General features: G+C 39.8%; 1 protein-coding gene across 3 annotated transcripts in view; it reads right to left on the bottom strand.

Moving 5' to 3' along the window:
- The window catches only part of ZFYVE16 (zinc finger FYVE-type containing 16), a 42,962-nt gene that overhangs the window by 18,856 nt on the left and 4,782 nt on the right, over positions 1-19,324 (bottom strand). For 2 of the 3 annotated variants that reach the window (XM_084801953.1, XM_084801955.1), the window contains exons 2-7: positions 14,207-14,314; positions 10,886-13,164; positions 9,220-9,316; positions 6,234-6,395; positions 3,360-3,502; positions 822-1,200 (exon numbers count right to left, since the gene is read on the bottom strand). In XM_084801953.1, the coding sequence (XP_084658079.1) occupies positions 822-1,200; positions 3,360-3,502; positions 6,234-6,395; positions 9,220-9,316; positions 10,886-13,164; positions 14,207-14,276 (3,130 nt within the window). In that variant the 5' untranslated portion in view covers positions 14,277-14,314. Of the gene's footprint in view, positions 1-821; positions 1,201-3,359; positions 3,503-6,233; positions 6,396-9,219; positions 9,317-10,885; positions 13,165-14,206; positions 14,315-15,153; positions 15,183-19,324 lie in introns of all 3 variants that reach the window. The other variant, XM_084801954.1, reaches the window with a different exon arrangement.

The raw sequence follows: 19,324 nt of genomic DNA, 5'->3' as shown, positions 1-19,324 counted from the left end.
GCTGCCACAGGCGTATCAGTGACAGGTGGCCCCAGCAAAACAAAACTTGACAACAAACAGAAGACATGCACGGCATTCCAAGAACAGAGCTTACCAACAACATGCCTCCTACAGGCAGCAGGGCCATAGTAAGCTGCTTTTCTCTACACGACATGCAAACAACAACACAAAAGCCTGCATTTCAGGATGTGGTAAAATATTTGAGGCAACAGGTGGCTTGGAGACGGGAGTCAGCCACAGCAGCCCAGCTCATCCGCTGTCTCTCTTTACAAGGGAATGGTGAGCCAATGAGATTAAATAACAGGTTCAAAGGTCATACATGAACTAAATAGCAGATGACGACCTAAAACTTCTAGTTCTGTCATTGAATTTAATGCTATTTCTTTGGGAACCCTGCTTCTTAAGAAAATGAAATACAAAAGCTGGAGGTAAAACCTAAAATAGAAACATTTCTGATGAGTTTCCCCATTGTATTAGACTTTAATTCATTCTAAGTCATAGACCCACATGCAATAAATGACTAAAAAATTCAAATCACTTTGGATTTGTTTTATACAAATAAGACTTTCTACTAAAGTTATCACCTCTTGTATATATCATAACAAAAAATGTGTAAGTTTAAAAAAATGCATTTCATATTCTATAGACAAAATTCCTATGTTCTTGTTAAAAAGTTGTTTTTCCCTAGGGCAGATATAATAGCGCACAGCTGTCCCTCTCAGCAGGCTGGACTCCATAGCGAGTTTCAAGGCAGCCACAGTTACATAGACCTTTTCTTGAAAAACCAAAACATTTTCCATTTTAAGTAGCCATTATCCTACCTGATCCCTCTTCTCCAGATGTGGCCAGAAGGGGAGGCAAACCAGCCTCATCATCAGGCAGAAGACTAATCTTGCTGCAGACACACTTGGCAATGCCACACAATAACCTGTAGTCTGAGACATTAGCAACAGGCAAACCAGTGTTAGCGGGAATGACAGTGGGAGTAGACGGCTCCTCACTGTCCTCAAAAACATCATCTTCCAGTGTGAAAGGGCCGGGCGTGGGTGAGCCTTCAGTGCCTGTGCTCATAGGCAGCTTTTCCACAGGTGCAACACGAGAGACGGGACTGGAACTTAGCTCATTTCTCATAATGTCGCCTACTTCGTTGTTTGGCTTTTCCACCAGAGTAGAATGGGTATGATCCACTTTATTAACAATCTGTAAAATATGGAATAAAAAACTTAATCAGACCATATTGTCTGTTTAACAGTGAAAAGTTGACCTCTATAACCGAACATATTTTAATTAAAAGATCAACATAGGCTCCTAAATTCTCCTAATGTTAAATTTCCCAGGAAATGGAGGCCATTTTGCTGCTTTAAGTTCAGGGTATACCACATTAAGGAGTACAGGGTTTAGTTAATGTGCTCCACATTACATAGTGGCCGACTTAGCTCCGCTCAAGGCTTCTTTCTCCTTTTAAACAGCTAAGACAGCCTGGAGGAGTAGAGAAGAAGGAACCAGAAGGCAGCAAGGGAGTGGCTGGGAAGCAGAGTGGTAGATTACACAGCAGCAGCAGGCACCTGGAAAACCCCACTGCTGAGTCGCCTTCATCAAAGCCTTTTCTCGTTCAGTATGCCCAGCATAAATATTAAGGGGGACGAATTCATGGCCCAAATGTATCTATTAATCTGTTTAAAACTCCCATTTTGTTAGAACAATGATTGAGAATAGGTTCTAAGAAATACACCTATCTATAAAATCTACTACTTGCGGATGGTATATATCACATGCTTCCAACCTACACCTGTGTAAATGCAATCGCAAATCTCACCAACAAATACTTTCCTGAATGCATGGAAACCATTAATTCAATATTAATCTAAATTAAATTATGAGTCTCAAAAAGTAGTCCAGGGACTGCTGAAATCTGCAACAACCTTTCAGGGGGACAATGAGATCCTAGATTTTCTTCATAGAACCAACAGAGTATGCCCCAGTTCACTACATGTGGAAGCAAACTGAAACAATGCCACTATCCACTCAAGTGATCTGTTTGTTTATTTTTAAAGATTTGTTTATATATATGAGTGCTCTACCTGCATGCACACCTACAAGCCAGAAGAAGGCATCAGATCATGTTATAGATAGTTGTGAGCCACCATGTGTTTGCTGGGACTTGAACTCAGGACCTCTGGAAGAACAGACAGTACTCTTAGCTGCTGAGCCATCTCTCCAGCGCCGTGATCTGGTTTTTAAAATATGCTTTTTCTTAAAATATTATCTATTAGCTTATATATTATGTAGTTTATAAAGTAAGTTTTTTGGTTTTGGGGTTTTGTTGTTGTTGTTGTTTTTGTTTGTTTTGTTTTTGTTTTTTATTTTTCCAGACAAGGTTTCTCTGTGTAACAGCCCTGACTATCCTGGACTCACTTTGTAGACCTGCTAGACTCAAACTCAGAGATCCGCCTCCCTCTGCCTCTGGAGAGCTGGGATTAAAGGTGTGTGCCACCACACCCCAAGTTTATTATTTTTAAATAATGAATATTTTAAAGTTTTCTCTATCTTAGTTTTAAAAACAGTTAAACCAGGTGGTTTAACTGGGTTAAACCGGGTAAGCTACATGTTGGGGTTCTCTATAACATTTAAAGCATATGAAAAGGTTCTGAGATGTTTGTTTAAAAATTGAGAATCACTGCCTGAAACTAACATTTAAAAGGGTAAAACCAGGGCTGGAGAGGTGGCTTGCAACTACAAGTGCTTGCTGCTCTTACAGAAGACCACAGTTTAATTATTAGAACCCGTACCAGGTGCCTCACAACCACCCAGAACTCTAGCTCCACGGAAGGCAATGCCCTCTTCTAGCCTCTGTAGATGCCTGCACATACATGTACATACCCTCAGACACACACACACACACACACACACACACACACACACACACACACACACAAATTAGAACTAAAATAAGTATTTCAAAGAGTAAAATTCAAAATCTATTAACAACCCATGCATATCTCAAGATTTAGGGGATCCAGGCTCCATAGTAAAGTCTGACTACATAAAAGTAATGCTTACATTGTAGCATACTTTACTAAGTGTGCAAAAGCACTATATATAAAGAAAAGTTCATACCTTTATAAAAACACTTTACTACTAAAAAATGCTAGTAACCATTTGGAGATGTAGGAAAAATGAGACTGACAGAGCTGCTCTATCAACATTTCCCACAATCTTCAACTCCGAAATAATGCGGTCTGCTAATAGCTCTAAGGGAAGCCCAGTAAGCAAATTGTGCACACGAGGTTCTTTAGGCAAAGCCAAGGCATCCAATAGACGGGGAATTAGGATTAATGCAAGTTATTTAGATTCCTTACTGCAGGCACGTCAGGAAAGACAGGACTAACGTCATCAGTACATCTTTTACTTCCAGATGGTAATTTTGTGGTATCTGCAACTTCACCGTTAGGCAGTATGCCATCTGCAAACCATACTCTCTTCTGTTCTCTGGAGCACAGTCCTAAGATGAGTTGAAAAGGCGAGCTGTTTTAGTTTGGCAATACAGCAGTGATACAATACCAAATAGGTCAGTTAATGTTTTCAGAATCCTTTTGCTGTTCATTAGAAAGCCCTTTATTCTCACGGCTGCAGAAGCCTGTGAAAATGGCTTCCATAACTCAGGTACCCTGAGCAGGGTCCACGCCTATCTAAGTCACACCAACAGAGAACACTACAACAGTTGTGGCTATGGGAGCCACGTGCTCTGAAAGGAAAGGCAAGATATGCCATATGGACATGGGGAAGACACAAGGCCTCTAGTACTGAGGTGATGTCTATATGGAGCAGTGTGTTAAGTAAGCCAGCTGTCCATTGCTAAGATAATCCACCAAGAAATGACTTAAAGGGAAGCTTTCTTTTTGACCCATAGTTCCAGTCCAAGGTGGTATACCTTGGTGAGGAAGACGGAGCAGAGCAGAGCTGCTCACCTCATGGTGGCCAGTAAGCAGAGAAGAACACAAAATAAGGAAAACGACAAAATGCATACTTTCTAGGGTATATCCCCAATCACCTTCTTTCTCCAGCTAAATTCCCACCTTCTATCCCCCAATAAGGTCACCAGATTATGAAGCATCAATAGATAACTTACTGATTAGCTGAGAATCCTAGAAATCTAATCACTTCCCTAAAACCCCACTTCTGAACTCTGTACTAGGGACCAAGCCTTCAACACATGAGCCCGTGGGAAACATTTGATCCAAACCATAACCAAGCAGTTACTGAATACAACTTAGGGCCAAGTAGGGAGCAAGGATGAAAAGCAGAGATCAGAGCCTACCAGATAAGCAAAGAAATCATACAGATAACATGAAGAAATAAGCTGAAAATAATGTGAAAAAAAGGAAACTGGATAATTTATGTATTTCAAGAGATGTTTTTGTATTTTCACTTACATGCAAACAGCAACACTATCGTTCTTATGATATGTGCCATAAACCTTACTAATATTTATTACTGTTTCCTCTCAAATCTGGAGGAAAGTCTGTTTATAAGCAGGAATACTTGTTGCTTTTGTTATTATTAGAAAGTATCTAGACAGAAAGGCTAAGAGAATTAAAGTCAGATGATTTTAGAACAATATTGTAATACAAGAAGTTTCATGTGTCCTTTTCAGAGTGGAGAAAACATGGAGAAGGTTGCTATGTGTGTGTATTTGCAGCATGGGTGGTGTATCAAACAAGCTACCTTTCTTACATTTACAACAGTCTGATAATAATTTAGATTGTCCGTTTAAGAACATATGAATCACTTTAGACACAAATTTATTATCTTTAGGGTAAAATATCCAATTTTATAACTACATCTCCATTCAGATATGATTATAAATATAAAATAGCCATTGAGTAATAATCTAAATAAACTTTTAGAAGAATAAAATTTACTTTAGCTGATATTTACAGTATTTTATAAACTGTCACAGCCTTTGCTTCCAAACAATGTCTGAAAATAAATACTGGCCCTATATGAGACTGAAAATGGCCATAAACAGGAACAATAGCAGACAATTCAAAGGTTTAACATAGATTTCATGGTAACATGTCTCTAACCAATGACTCATTGATGGTTGGTTTCTTGAGTTCAGAAGCTTGGGACTAGATTGAGTCTTAAAACTAATGACAAATAAATAAATAAATAGCTTGTTATTGTGTAAAATATATGATTAAAGAAGTTTTTAATATTTATTTATTTATTTATTTATTTATTTATTGTATATGAGTGTTTTATCTGCAGAAGAAGGTATCAGATCACATTATAGACGGTTTTGAGCTACCATGTGGTTGCTGGGAATTGAACTCATGACTTCTGGAAGAGCAGGCGGTACTCTTAACTACTGAGCCATCTCTCCAGCCCCCGATTAAAGAAGTTTTAAGGAAAAAATTATTTAACCAGGTGCAGTGGCACACACCTGTAATCCCAGCACTCAGGGAGGTAGAGGCAAGGAGATCTCTGTGAGTTCGAGGCCAACCTGGTCTACAAAGAGAGTCCAGGACACCCAAGGCTACCCAGAGAAACCCTGTCTCAAAGGAGAAAGAAAACAAAGCCCCAATTCCACACCGAGCTCTTGTGTGCTAGTCTGGAAGTCTGGAAAGTACAAATCCTGACCTGTTTACTTGCTAACTGGCTATGGTCACATTATACCAGGGGTAGGGGTTAGTGGGAGATGGAGACCAAATGTGGAAAGGGATGGGAACTTTCTGCCCTTCTTCCTGCTAGGATCCCTACAGCAACAATACCAGAACCACCACCACCACCAAATATGTTGCATATCCCATGACTTTCAGCGCACTTAACATCAAATCTAGAACTTTCCCTCAGTCATCTGAGTACCAGCTATAAGACTCTTGATGCTTCCAGTATTTGCCATATGACATTTTCCCAGAGGTCACAGCTTCAGTCATGTGGTGCTTTAGCCCCGACATCCAGGTCTGAAAGCTAAGTAGCATTGGGTACCCCTCTCTGAGTGCTACACTACCTTCTCCCCGCCTGTCCCCTACTCCTAATGGTGGTGGCTGCTTCCTGCTTCCAGAGACTCCTGAGGTAGTTTCCAATCTCCAACACACATGCATACCAACTCCCAATATAAATGCCCCTGGTGCTTAGCTGGTTTCTCTTTCCTGTCTAGATCCCGACTGCTAGACATTTCTATTTGACAGTGGAGGCTTGGTGGGAAGCACAGCAGCAGCTCTGGTTACCTTCAGGGTTGGGTTGCTTCAGTGCTGAGGTGGGCAGAGCTGTAGGTGAAGGCGTGCTGGACGGCTGGGTCTCCGGAAACGGCGGGGCGGTGGCGCAGTCATTAGAATGAGTAGACTTAAGGCAAGAACCACCTGGACTCATCATCCTTTCAAAGGCCTGAGCTATAAAGGGGAAAGAAAAATATTAAAAACTCATGCTTGTGAACTTCCTAGCAAGCTATAATAAATATTTGAATTTTCAAGTTACAAGGAGAAAGAAATAAATGGCCAATCAGGAGAAAGTGGCACTTGACAACGATGTCCAAATGACTAATACAGGCTTCTTTCTTTACTTGGCAGCACTCCACTTTGATAAGCTACAACCAGTTATTTCCGTGTTTTAAATTGGCGTATGCTTGATATCTACTACAGAAAATTATCTTTACTGAGTACAAGTGTCTCTGTTTTCCCCCTTTTACTCCTACAATCTATTGGCAACATACTCTAGAGTGAATCTTTAAGACCTCCACGAGTATTTCCTTAGTTCTCAGTTTAAATTCTTCATGGCTTTCTTCCTCCCCCTCCTCCCCACACTTTGGTTTTTTGAGACAGGGTCTCTCTGCATAGCCCTGACTGTCCTGGAACTCACTCTGTAGACCAGGCTGGCCTCAAACTCAGGGATCAGCCTGCCTCTGCTTCTAGAGTGCTGGGATTAAAGGCGTGCACACTCACCCCCAGCCTTTATGGCTTTCTAACTGGATTAAAACTTTAAGTTGTCTAAATGACAGATCCTGTAGGGCCGACATCCCCAGTGTCGTCTCTCAGTACAGCCCACTGGCGCATCAGAGCCAGAGACCTGCGCCTTCTTGTTCTTCTTATTCGCTGTCTGCTCTTCCCTCGCAGGAACTCACACAGATCCAGGCTATGTCTTTCAGTCCCTAGCCAAGCATCATAATACCATAAAGTATTATTATGGGCACTGATCTGTTCCTGTCTATGTTTGTACATTTTAACTTTAGGTTTAGGGTATTATTACCATCTGATAGCCTCTCTGTTTACTGTCCATCTCTGCATTCAAAAAGTCCACTGTCAACAATTATTTTGTTCTTAGCTAGAGCTCCAGAATATAGAATAGTGCCTAAAGATCACTGAATATTTTTCAATAAGAAAAAGGAACAATATGGACAATGGTATCTTCAGTATTTGAATGACCACAAATACTGTCACTGCTCCAATCTTCCTTAATATCACAGAATGACAGCACTCTCAGAAATCACTCCCACTAGCCAGTAAAATCCACACGGAGCTTTACATTCTAGATTCAATCTTTGCAGTGTTCTCGCTGTCCACAATCTCTACTCATTCTTCCATCCCTTCATTAAATGCCCCTCACAACTTTTAATTCATCTTTTTCATGGCTGATAGCAATGTTTAAATGATCACCTCCATCATCTTCTAGCCTGTAGTTGAATTTTCTTGTAGTATATAGTCATTAATAGCTCCCTAAATCAAACATGTTAGGTATCAGAATAAAATAAAACAGACACCTAGTGAATTCATCCCACAGTAGATTCTTTTGTGCGTGTGCTGATGGGAGTTAAAGCCATGTCTTGTACATGCTAGGCAAGCACTCTGCCACTGAGCTTCATCTCCATTCCTATACGTTATATCTTTGATTTTTTTTTTTCTGAGACAGGGTTTCTCTGTGTAGCCTTGGCTGTCCTGGACTCTCTTTGTAGACCAGGCTGGCCTTGAACTCACAGCGATCCACCTGCCTCTGCCTCTCAAGTGCTGGGATTAAAGGTGTGCACCACCACCGCCCAGCTCATATCTTTGATTTTTAACTTGGTATTCCACTAAGTCCACTAAGGGAGCATATTCTCCTCTCTCTTGGACTTTATGGTCAGAATGTCTCCTCTTGTCAACTCAAATGTTCATGGCTTTTTAAGTAGGAACCTTTATTTGGGAACTTGCTCTAAAAGTTGAATTCTAGCAAACTGCATGGGCTAATAGCTACAGAAACAGTACAAGAAGAAAAACAATTATAAGCCTGTAGCTTCTTCATAAACAATGGTGATAACATAAAAATATTTTTAAAATTATATTCTATTATCTTCCAGAGTATAGGTCAGAGGCAGGGAGTAGAACAGCTTACCTCAGGCTAACAGACTCACATCAGAGCTTTTTGGAGAATTGCTGAAAAAATTTATCTTCATTCAAAAGAGAAAAACAAATTATTATCAGGTATTTATTCTCCTGGCTAATAGGAGCTAGTTCACAGGCCTGGTCAAAAAAGGGTCAAGTAATTTTTGTGGGGAATTAAACGGTCAACAAATCTTTGAAAATGCAAGAACTATTCGAAAGAACAGACATGTGTCTAGGGGTAAAAGCACAGCATAGCACGTACACACACACACAAACACACACATGTGAGTATGCAACCTGTGGGAACTCAAAAAAAGACCACTGCTGAAAATGAAAACTAGCTAGAGAGCCAAGAAACAATGGGAAGCACACACATGGAACATTCTACAACCATAAAGGGGAAAACATGAGACCAAAGCATGTACACAACATGGTGGCCCTATGAGCTATAAAATCATATGTAACACCTTATCTTTCATTCTCACTTCAGGCAATTATCTAATGGGTAAGAACTTCTATCTTGCCTTGTAACGTTAAAATATAATACTGAGTACCAACAAGGTAGCTTTTTATGACTGTTTCCACTAGGATGATAAGGATGACAGTGATGATGAAACAGTAGGCGGATGAAATGCAGCACTTAGGGACTTGGTACCTGAATGCTTCCTTTCCAGACTGGTAGTGTTAATTGTGAGAGTGGAACAAAAAGAGAAACCAAGCCTTAGGATGTCCCACCTAAGCCAGATAAGTCAACACTAGATCCTTGCCTTAAGAAAATAAAGAAGTTTATCTTTGTCACAATCCAGTTATTCTTAATATATATTCATTTAGTGGATGAAAAAAATGCCAGGTTAATACTCACCTTTATTAATAGTCTCATAGCAGATGACACACACTCTTGCTTCCTTTTCTAGATACTGAAGCTTACATTTCCTGTTACAACAGACACCACAAAATACCTGTAAAGAATAAAGCACCAAATTTGTTTGTCTTAAGTATATTTAAGCTTAGGAAAGGCAAGAGATAGGAGCTCAAAGCTTAATTAGCTAAAACTTACTTTATTACATGATTTGTTTTTCTAATCACCATAATCATAAATACAATTATTTAATGATCTTTAAGTATAACAGTTAATCCCGACTGTCAATGTTAATGGGAAGGAGAGGTGTTTAGGAGTTCTGGGTGTGTCTGTGAGGGCATTTCAAGACTAAATGGATAATTAATGGGGAAAGACATACCCTGGACTTGAGCAGCAATGCCCAATAGACTGGAGGCCTGGCAAGCATAACAGTGGGAGAGAAAGGCAGCCAGTGAGGGCAAGCTGTGTGTGTATTGCTGCTGCCCTCATGTACAGACAACAGATTCCCGATTCCTCAGGGATGTGGAGGACTCTGCAGGCAGATTCCAGGCCTCAGCATCAGACAGGACTACACAACTGCTTTCCCACCACCGTCACTTTGCTCAAAGTTTCCAGCTTCCTGAACTAAACAGCTACGGAACTATCTGCTCTACAACATGCAGATAACCACTGTTGGACTGATCAGCCCCCGAGCATCAAATCTGATCGATCCCTTTATAATTACACACACATAAATGTACATATTAATGCCAGGCACTGGTGGCTCATGCCTTTAATCCCAGCACTTGGGAGGCACAGGCAGGCAAGACTCTGTGCGTTCGAGGCCAGCCTGGTCTACAGAGAGAGCTCTAGGACAGCCACCATAACATAGAGAGGCCTTGTCTCAAACAAGTAAACGTGGTGCTGGGCGTGGTGGCGCACGCCTTTAATCCCAGCACTTGGGAGGCAGAGGCGGGCGGATCACTGTGAGTTCGAGGCCAGCCTGGTCTACAAAGTGAGTCCAGGACAGCCAAGGCTACACAGAGAGACCCTGTCTCGAAAAAAAAAAAATGTGTGTGTGTATGTGTGTGTGTGTATACACATACATATGTTTTTCTAGAGAACTCTAATATAATGAATATTGTTATTTATAATCATATCTATGATAAGGAGACATTCTAAATCAATTATGTTAACAGAAAGGCAACAGAAATATATCCAGCATTTTAAAAACTTCCTATAACAGCTAAATATTAGCTCAGTGAGAATGAGCCTGCCTTCAATTTATAAGACCCTGGTTTTCATAAGTAGGACATTATTTGGCTAAGATATGGTAGTTTGATCTGAAACCAATATAGTACTGAAGGTACTATAAAAAGCATACTAGGTTTTAAAGATAATCTCCTTAGAGTTTATAAACAGTATGACAAGGTCAAACAAAGCCAGCTAGCTTTCTAGTGTTTCCCTAGACAATGATCAGGAAATTGGCTGCAAAATGATCTTACTACTAACTATTCAAGGACAAAGGGTGGGTTCAGTGAGTTTGGCACATGTGATTTATCAATATTAGAGAGCGTAAGCACTTAGAGGATAGAAAAGTACCTCAGAGAGAGTTTGCCTGACGTGTGAGGATCGAGTTGTCATCCCCAGGACCATGTCAGAATAAAAAGGCAAGATTTCTATAACTTACTTTCCCACATGCTCGGCAGTGGTGTCGCCGTTTTGTGAAAGTGAATTTGACTTGGCAGTTCATACAGTTTGGAGCTTCTGAATCAGGAACCCATGTGGGTTGCTTCTGGCCCAAAATCAAGCCTTCTTTGCAAATGTTTTGAGTCTGAGATTCCTTGTTTGCAGTTACAAAACTGGATCCACCTTCAAAATTACTTTCTATGTCAATGTAATTGGAGTTGAAGCTGGCCTGAGAGTCAGGTATGTGATCTGCAGAGCAAGTGGGGGCAGCAACAGCACCTGCTGCGCTCGGCTCCCTTTCCGGCACAGCTGGCTTCCTCAGCTCCTTTGAACTCCTTGCTCCTGGTGGAAGGTTAAGCGGCTGCTTAGGTCTAGCCCCTCCAACAGCTTCGGTGTTAATACTGGGGACCGGCAATTCAGTCCTCGTGTCAGACTTAGTGGCAGATAACTGTCTTTCAGTTGAACTCGTGCTTTTTTCTTCTACAGAAGGACCACCATTTTCTACTGTGTTTTCCTTATCAATTGTTGCACAAATCCCAACACCTCCATTTCCGCCAGCAGCTCCTGCTTCAGCATTGAAGTATATATCACTAGCATTTTCTTCATTTAATCCTTTTATATCTATCTGATTCATCTGAGTTCGTAACTCATTTTCGTTTTCTTCAGAAGACACTGTGTTAGAGTTCTGAAGACACTGTTCTTTCAGAAAAGCATCAAGTTCGGCATCACTGACGAGCGTGCTACTCCTCATGCTTTCGTCAATATTAAAGTAGTCTAACTCTTGCCCATCCACATCACTGATGGAAAAAGGGAGACCTTCACATTGGTCACAGGACTCTGGGGCGTTGGCAGCAGAGTGTGCTGTTTGAGGCTCTGTAGCTGCCGCAGAGCTGCTGTCCTCGGGGTATTCCACAGATTCACCACTGACTACCTCCTGCTCGGCTTCAACCTTTCCGTCCCCTTTCTTTTCATTTACTGGCTGAAGAAATATGCTCTCACACTTTTCCAACAGACCCGTCTCCCTAGTGAGCTCCCCACCTGAGGCAGCACTCTTTCGCATTTCTTCATGGATAGTCTTTGTGTCATCATTCTGACCTTCAGACTCATCAGAAGGTACACAATCACCATGCACATTACTGTCACGTACGGATCCACACACAGACCCAGCCAATGAAGGAGAGGACAGTGAGGAGGGTGCACCTTCACACGAAACAGCTACCGGTGGAGGGGAAACCTGGACTACACCATTACTATCTCTAAGGTCTAAGTCTCGTGAGTTTTCTTTTACAGATTCTTTCATGAACACAGCAGTTCTATTTTCCTGGAAGGAAAAATCAGGTACTTTGAAGCTATCATCTTTTGAGTCTGTGTCACTTAGGGATGTTCCTTCATTTTTTGGAAGCTTGCAGGGCCTAGCAATTGTTTTACCTCCCTCTTCTAAACAGTCTGCATTAGTGACTGCCACATCTAATCTCTCTTCTGTTAAACAGCCGTCGTCTTTTAACAAGTCACAAAGCAGCCTCTTATACTGTGGGCTATCTTTGGCATTAGACATTTCAGAACTTTGTTCAGTCAAAGTAGATGACATGTTAAAATCAATTGTTTTTAACTCATTAGAGATAATTTGATCCTTTAAATTTTCTGTTCCACTGTATTTACAAGAATCAGAAAGTGCTGTGTCTACTTTTATACCCATTTCTTTTATCCTACTAATATCTCTGTCTTGTAAGCCAGAGCTGACATTATTCTGCTCTTCTCTGACAGCATCACTACCATGATCTACTGAAGAAACAATGAGAGGATCTGAGATTGAAGACAAATCCAATCCAATCAAAGCCTCTGAAACCGAAGACGAGTCCGATGCGATCACAGCATCTGTACTACATTTAGAGTCATCTGGCAGTAACTTTTTAATGTCTTCTTCACTATTGGTGACATGTACTAAGTTACCCATGTCACTTATCAGGTCACAGACAGGCTTACTACACCGTCTCATACATGAAGGCTGGATCTCATCTGAAGTACTAGCATCCACAGAAGAGAGAAGATCAAGTCCCACTACGTTTTTTTCATTCTGTCTAGAAGGTAACCCCTCGTGTGGTTTTTCTTTGAGAAAAGTCTCATTTGTTTCACAGCATGTTTCGGATGAGGCACAACTACTAATGCATCTTTGGTCCTTTGGCAGCAGTAACGCTAGCTGTGGAGAGGCCAACTCTGAAGAAACTGAACAGTGGTTAGAAGCATATGCATTCTGTGTATCTTGGAGATAATCTTGTTTATCTAGTAGAAAATAGAAGCACAAAGATACTCAGAGGATCCAAATCAAATCAAGATTGAAGATATGCTTTCTAGAACTTTATATTGACTTTTTATTTGCTCTGAACTGTTCTAGTTTTTAGTTCTCCCCTCCCTACCACACCACACCCCCGAGGCAGGGTTCTCTGTGTAGCCTTGGCTGTTCTGTACTCTCTTTGTAGAGCAAGCTGGCCTGGAACTCAGAGATCCACCTGCCTCTGCCTCCCGAGAACTGGGATTAAAGGTGTGTGCCACCATTCCCAGCCTGTAGTTTTTACTTCGTATTAATACTTGTCATAAGATGACAGAAACACTGTCAATAACTCAGTTGCAGAAAAGGCTGAAGAGCAATCTTATCTTTATCTACTTTTATTCTGTCATTGTCCTGATGAGATTTTTGTAAACTTGACACAAGCTAGAATCATCTAGGAAAAGTGACCTCAATTTAAAAAATATCTCCACCACATGGTCTGCAGGGCAGTCTGTGAAGCACTACCGTGACTGAGGGTTGATGGGAGAGGGCCCAGCTCACTGTGGCTGGTGCCACTCCTAGCCAGTAGTTGTGAGTTGTAACAAACAAGCCATGAGGAGCAAGCCAGTAAGCATTACTCTGCCACAGTCTTTGCTTCAGTTCCCACCTCCAGTCATGGACTAAATACTGTGAGGTGAAACACACCCTTTCTTCCCCAAGTCGATTTTGGTCCTGGTGTTTTTTTCACAACAATAAAAATCTAGCCAGGATAGCTCTGCAATTTCCTAACTTCATTCTGAGAAAATATCATCTGTTAGTAATGACATTTCATCTTACAGAGCTCTAATCAAATTGCTTTTAGCTTCCTTATAAAGATTTTCTTCTAAGTTTGTATCTACAAACTTTTATTTCTGCCTATTTATCCTAACTGTATAAGAATAAACACATACATTATAATGAAACAACAAATTATTTTTAGAGAATATAAAAATGTGACCAAGATTGAAATATAATTTTTGTTAAGATTCTAATAGCAAAATAGAAAAACCAACAAACCTGGGTTCTGCTCAAAATCATCAAGAAGTTTATCCAAGTCACTGACAGCTGCTTTAAAGTAACTGTCCATCCTACCTATAGGCTATTCAGAATTTAATTCTTGTGTATCTAGAAAAGAAAAGGTACGTTATATTTCATTTCTATCACATAAATATTATACCATCTATTCTGTGCCAATATAACAATTGAAGTAGAAACAAAAAAAAGTTAAACAGTACTTCTTTTCCATAACTTAGGTAGAAAACTGGTCTCAACATGAAAATGACATGAGAGCCAACTTCTACAACACAACATCTGCACACACAAGCTGCTGTGTTGTTGTACTGTGTGACTGTACCCAGAGGAGGACAACCCTATCTTCCTCTATCACTCGCTCTATACTGACTTCAGACAGGGTCTCTCACTGAACTGGAAGCCTAGAGCCCCAAGGACCCACCTATCACACAATGTTGGGGTTACAGGTACACACAGCCATGTCTGGCTTTACCATGGGTACTATAACTCAAATTCAAGTCTAATCCTACATGGCAAGCACTCTTTCTCACTGACCTTTCTCTCCAGGCCCATTTTATGAATTTTAAAACATGTATTTAAATAACTCACAAGTCAAAAAAAATTCACAATGAAAAGCTAAAATATTTAAATGTTGGAAGTCAAGTAATATAAAGTATACTATATAAAAACAAAAACAGAGCACAGAAAAGTTTTATGAAAAGATCTGTGAAGTACCTAGGCAAAAACTCTACCAAATAAGCTTGAGATGCTGCAAGAATCCTCCAGTGATCAACGTCAGAAGGAAAGAATCTAAGTGAAGGGGCTCTTTCTCACCTCAATGGGACAAGTGGCTATCAAAATAATGAAGAGAACACAGAACTGAAAACAAACCAAATAAAAATTAAAAGCCAAGCAATCATAATAATGTTAAGCTCAAAACCAAAGCATCTCACCTATTGGGGGTTGCTATGGTACTATAACTCTGAAAATTAATGAATTAAGGAAAATAAGCAGAGAACTAATCCTTCACTTATGTACAGAATACACTTTGAAATAATACAACAGTTGCCAAGGGAATGTTCTTTAGGTAAGAATTCCAGTAAATATATGCAGAAGGATTTAAACTTTAAAAAAATATTTTCATAGCCCCTACTGCAATAAATGGGCTAAGCAATTGTTGCCAATGAATATTTAGACTTTAGAGAAAAGTCTGATGGGGAACTTCATTGATATCAGGGTTGGGTCAATTCACTGAAGCCCAGCAATCAGTTTCAACATCAATACTGTGGAAAAACACCACCACATACAACATGAGCCTGAGTTTAATCAAATCCGAAAACTGCAAGTTTACAGGAAATTCAGTCATCTAAAGACAGCTAAATAAGATTTTTAAAAACAAGGCAATTATATAAATTAAACCAGGAAAACTAGGTTCTTCAAGCAGTCTGTGGTAAATAACTAGTTTTAAAAAACAAAACAAACAAACAAACAAAAAACCACTTCCAAAGTATTGCCGAGTATAATTTTTGTAAAGCGAGCAATGAAAATTTTGTAAAAATACATACAAACGAAAGGATATAGACAAATAAAAGCACTCAAACGTTGCCTGGAATAGAGAATGAACAGGAGTGAGATAAGGTTTTTAAAAACTAATTATGATTCAGAGGCCTGAACTTAGGCTACAGGTGATGCAGCAGTGAGAAGCACAAGGAGAGAGAATGCCTGAAAAGCAGCACAGAGAGATGAAGAAGAGATAAATGTAAAATAGAAATTTTCCAATAATAGAATGAGAATAGAGTCCCACAAGGGGAAAAACACGGGGAAATTTCATTTGAAGGCAATGCCAACAACTTTTTCCAGGATTCACAACAAATAAAAGTAATACATCATATCACAATAAAAAATAAACAGAAATTCACACTCTTAAGCACATTATAGGGAAACAACTAAACTCCAAAGATAGATCAGCCAGAGAGAAAAGGTCATTTTCAAAGTTAAACAATACTCATAGAAAGATTAAACCAAGGTACATTTCAGATGTATTTTCAATAACAATATACGGCATCTTAATTCAATAAAGCCTGTTAGCTTGTGTTTCCATTGTCAAATATACCATTATACCATACACATAGAAATGTACACAAAGCAGAGATACTAAGTTAATAAAAGGAATTTGGAAGAAGAGACAATGCAGGAAATAAGAAAACACCAAAGCATATTCTGAAAGAAAGAAGCATCTATGCAACTATGAAATGGGAACACAAAACCATAAGGAAGGAACATATGAGGAACAGCAGCTGATCATAAAATCAACAGTGGAAATCTTAAAAAATTCAAGAAGCTCCGGGCGTGGTGGCGCACGCCTTTAATCCTAGCACACGGGAGGCAGAGGCAGGAGGATCGACGTGAGTTTGAAGCCAGCCTGGTATACAAAGTGAGTCCAGGACAGCCAAGGCCACACAGGGAAACTCTGTCTCGAAACACCAAAAAAAAAAAAAAAAAAAAAATCAAGAAGTTTGAGCCACAAAAGCACAGTAATGATCTCTAAACACATGTCAATAAATAGAAGAATCTCTATTTATGCTATGATGCAATTATGTAGCATTCTGAAAAAGTCAGACCACAGAAATCATGACCATACAGTGACTGCCAATGGTTTGGAACTAGGGAGAGCTGGAGAGAGCTGGAGAATACAGTGGATGTTACAGGAAAGTAAAGTTACACATATGGTACAATGGTGAACCAAGAGCATAAGAGACTATACCACCTCTCAATGTGCACCTGACAAAAACCAAGACTTACAAGGTCAGAGATCCCAGAGTGAAAGACTGAATACACCAAGAGTCAGACTTACTACAAATGTATGAAACAGTGCCATTATAGGGTACAGAGGGAAAAGTGCTGACTTTTGGAAATAAGTGTTTAAGACTGAAAGCAAAAGGAACACTAGCACAGAACTCCTATTTCCTAAAGCAACTACTTACTTTATGTCCTTGCAAAGCATTATATAAGTTACTTATACATTTACCGTACCACCTGGAGTAACTTTCTTTTGGAATTTAAACTTTCATAGGATGGGGTCTAGTATTTTGTTCACTCACATACTCACTCATATCCCCCCTCTTTTTTTGTTATTTTACATGTATAGCTGTTTTACCTGTGTGCAGGTCTGTGTATCACAGGGTTACCTGAAGAGGTGTCACATTCCCTGGAACTGGAGTTATAGAGAGTTGTAAGGCCCCATGTGCTAGGAACTAAACCTGGGTCCTCTTGAAGAGTAGCTTCACTGATGAGCTGTCTCTCTAGCCCCATAGTCAGTGTCTCTATTGGTGCCCACCATATAAGGTATGCTGCTGAGTAAATACAAGAGTTCCCAGAGAAAAGTAATGGGGCTGATTATCGCTCTGGCATTAGCCTTCTCAACAATAACAGAACAAAGGAGCATTAGAACCATGCTCTAAAAATTTTAAAGTAACAAATGAAACCAACAATCAAATGTAATGGTTGAAATACTGTTTCATATTGAAAGATGTAGTCTAAAAATATGAGGGAGACTCCAAAGAAGATGAAGACTTGAAATCTAGGCAACACGCTATTCATCAGAGACAGACAAACGAATTCATACAAGGTCATAAAATGGTAGCCTAGAAAAACTGCTAGATAGCAGGTCCAGAGACAGAAGCAAGGCGTCAGACATCCTATGAGAGATACTGAAAAACAAAGAGATTACTGGATACATTTTGTCTGAGCAATTAAAATCCCGAAGAATACAAACTACACATGAACAAGATATAAGAGCCAGGAATGGTGGTGCATGCCTTTTAGTCCCAGAACTCAGGAAGCAGAGGCAGGTGGATCTCTGAGTTCAAGGTTAGCCTAGTCCAAAGAGCACGTTCGAAGTTAGCCAGAACTATACAGAAAAAACCTATATGGAAAAACAAAGATAGAAAATGTATTCATAATGATGCATGAAAGGTAGACACAAAATATTAAGGTCGCTTGTACCTCTAGGAAAGCAGTAATTAAGTAATGACATAAACACACAGTAACACAAAGTTAGTTGAGAATATGGGGGGAATGTGCACTACCATGTTGAGCGAGGTGGATGCCTTTGCTGCAGGAAATATTAACTCTTACATCTTACGATACCAAACTAGAGTAGGGTACAACTGAGGAAAGGAAAGAACTACACAGCTAAATATGTTACTTAAACATCTGGAGGTTAGAAAACAAAAACAAAAAACTGAAGTCATTGGCACTGAAGCTATCTCAGTTTTGTGAGAAAATTAGTTTTTACTGCCCTAAGGCATCTATTTCTAATAACAAATTAACTTCATTCCTAGGCATTTAAAGTATTATTGTATCATCCATAAGAGAATTGAGAAATATTTGGTGAAATCATTTTCTGTGTGCTATGATTCACATGGGGAGGAGGGGAAAGACAAAGGTAGGCTTCTCTGGAGAGTAGGATTCTGGGTAAGAAGAGCAAGAGGGGAAACTGGGTTTTTGTTACAAATCTCTAGTACCATTTAAATCTTTATGTACTTATGTTTATCTTTATGGTCACCACACCCTCTTTTTGAGACAGATCTCACTGTATAGCCCTCAATGGCTTGGAACTTGCTATGTTCATCAGGCTGGCCTTAACCTGTAGAGATCTGCCTATCTCTGCCTCTTGAATACTAGGATTAAAAGCATATGCATCACGCTAGTTGTCCCTTTGACAAAAAAATTTTAAAAATTAAATATAATAGTTTTTAAAAACACAGTACTCAGGAAATAGAGACAGGAGATCAAGAACAGCTGATCTGATCCACATAGCAAATTCTAGGCTAGCCAGCACTACATAGTGAGACACTGTCTCACAAAACCAGTAAATGAATAAGTACACACATAGGTTAGAAGAGTAAGGGAACTCTGAATATAGAATGTTATTTAAAAAACAAAATTATCAGGCCGGGTGTGGTGGCGCACACTTTTAATCCCAGCCCTCGGGAGGAAGAGGCAGGAGGATCACTGTGAGTTTGAGGCCAGCCAGGTCTACAAAGCAAGTCCAGGACAGCCAAGACTACACAGAGAAACTCTGTCTCAAAAAAGCCCAAAAACAAACAAACAAACAAACAA

Source organism: Acomys minous (assembly GCF_964271855.1).
Source record: "Acomys minous genome assembly, chromosome: 11".
Classification (NCBI taxonomy): Eukaryota; Metazoa; Chordata; class Mammalia; order Rodentia; family Muridae; genus Acomys; species Acomys minous.
This window is presented reverse-complemented; position numbering and strand designations above follow the sequence as displayed.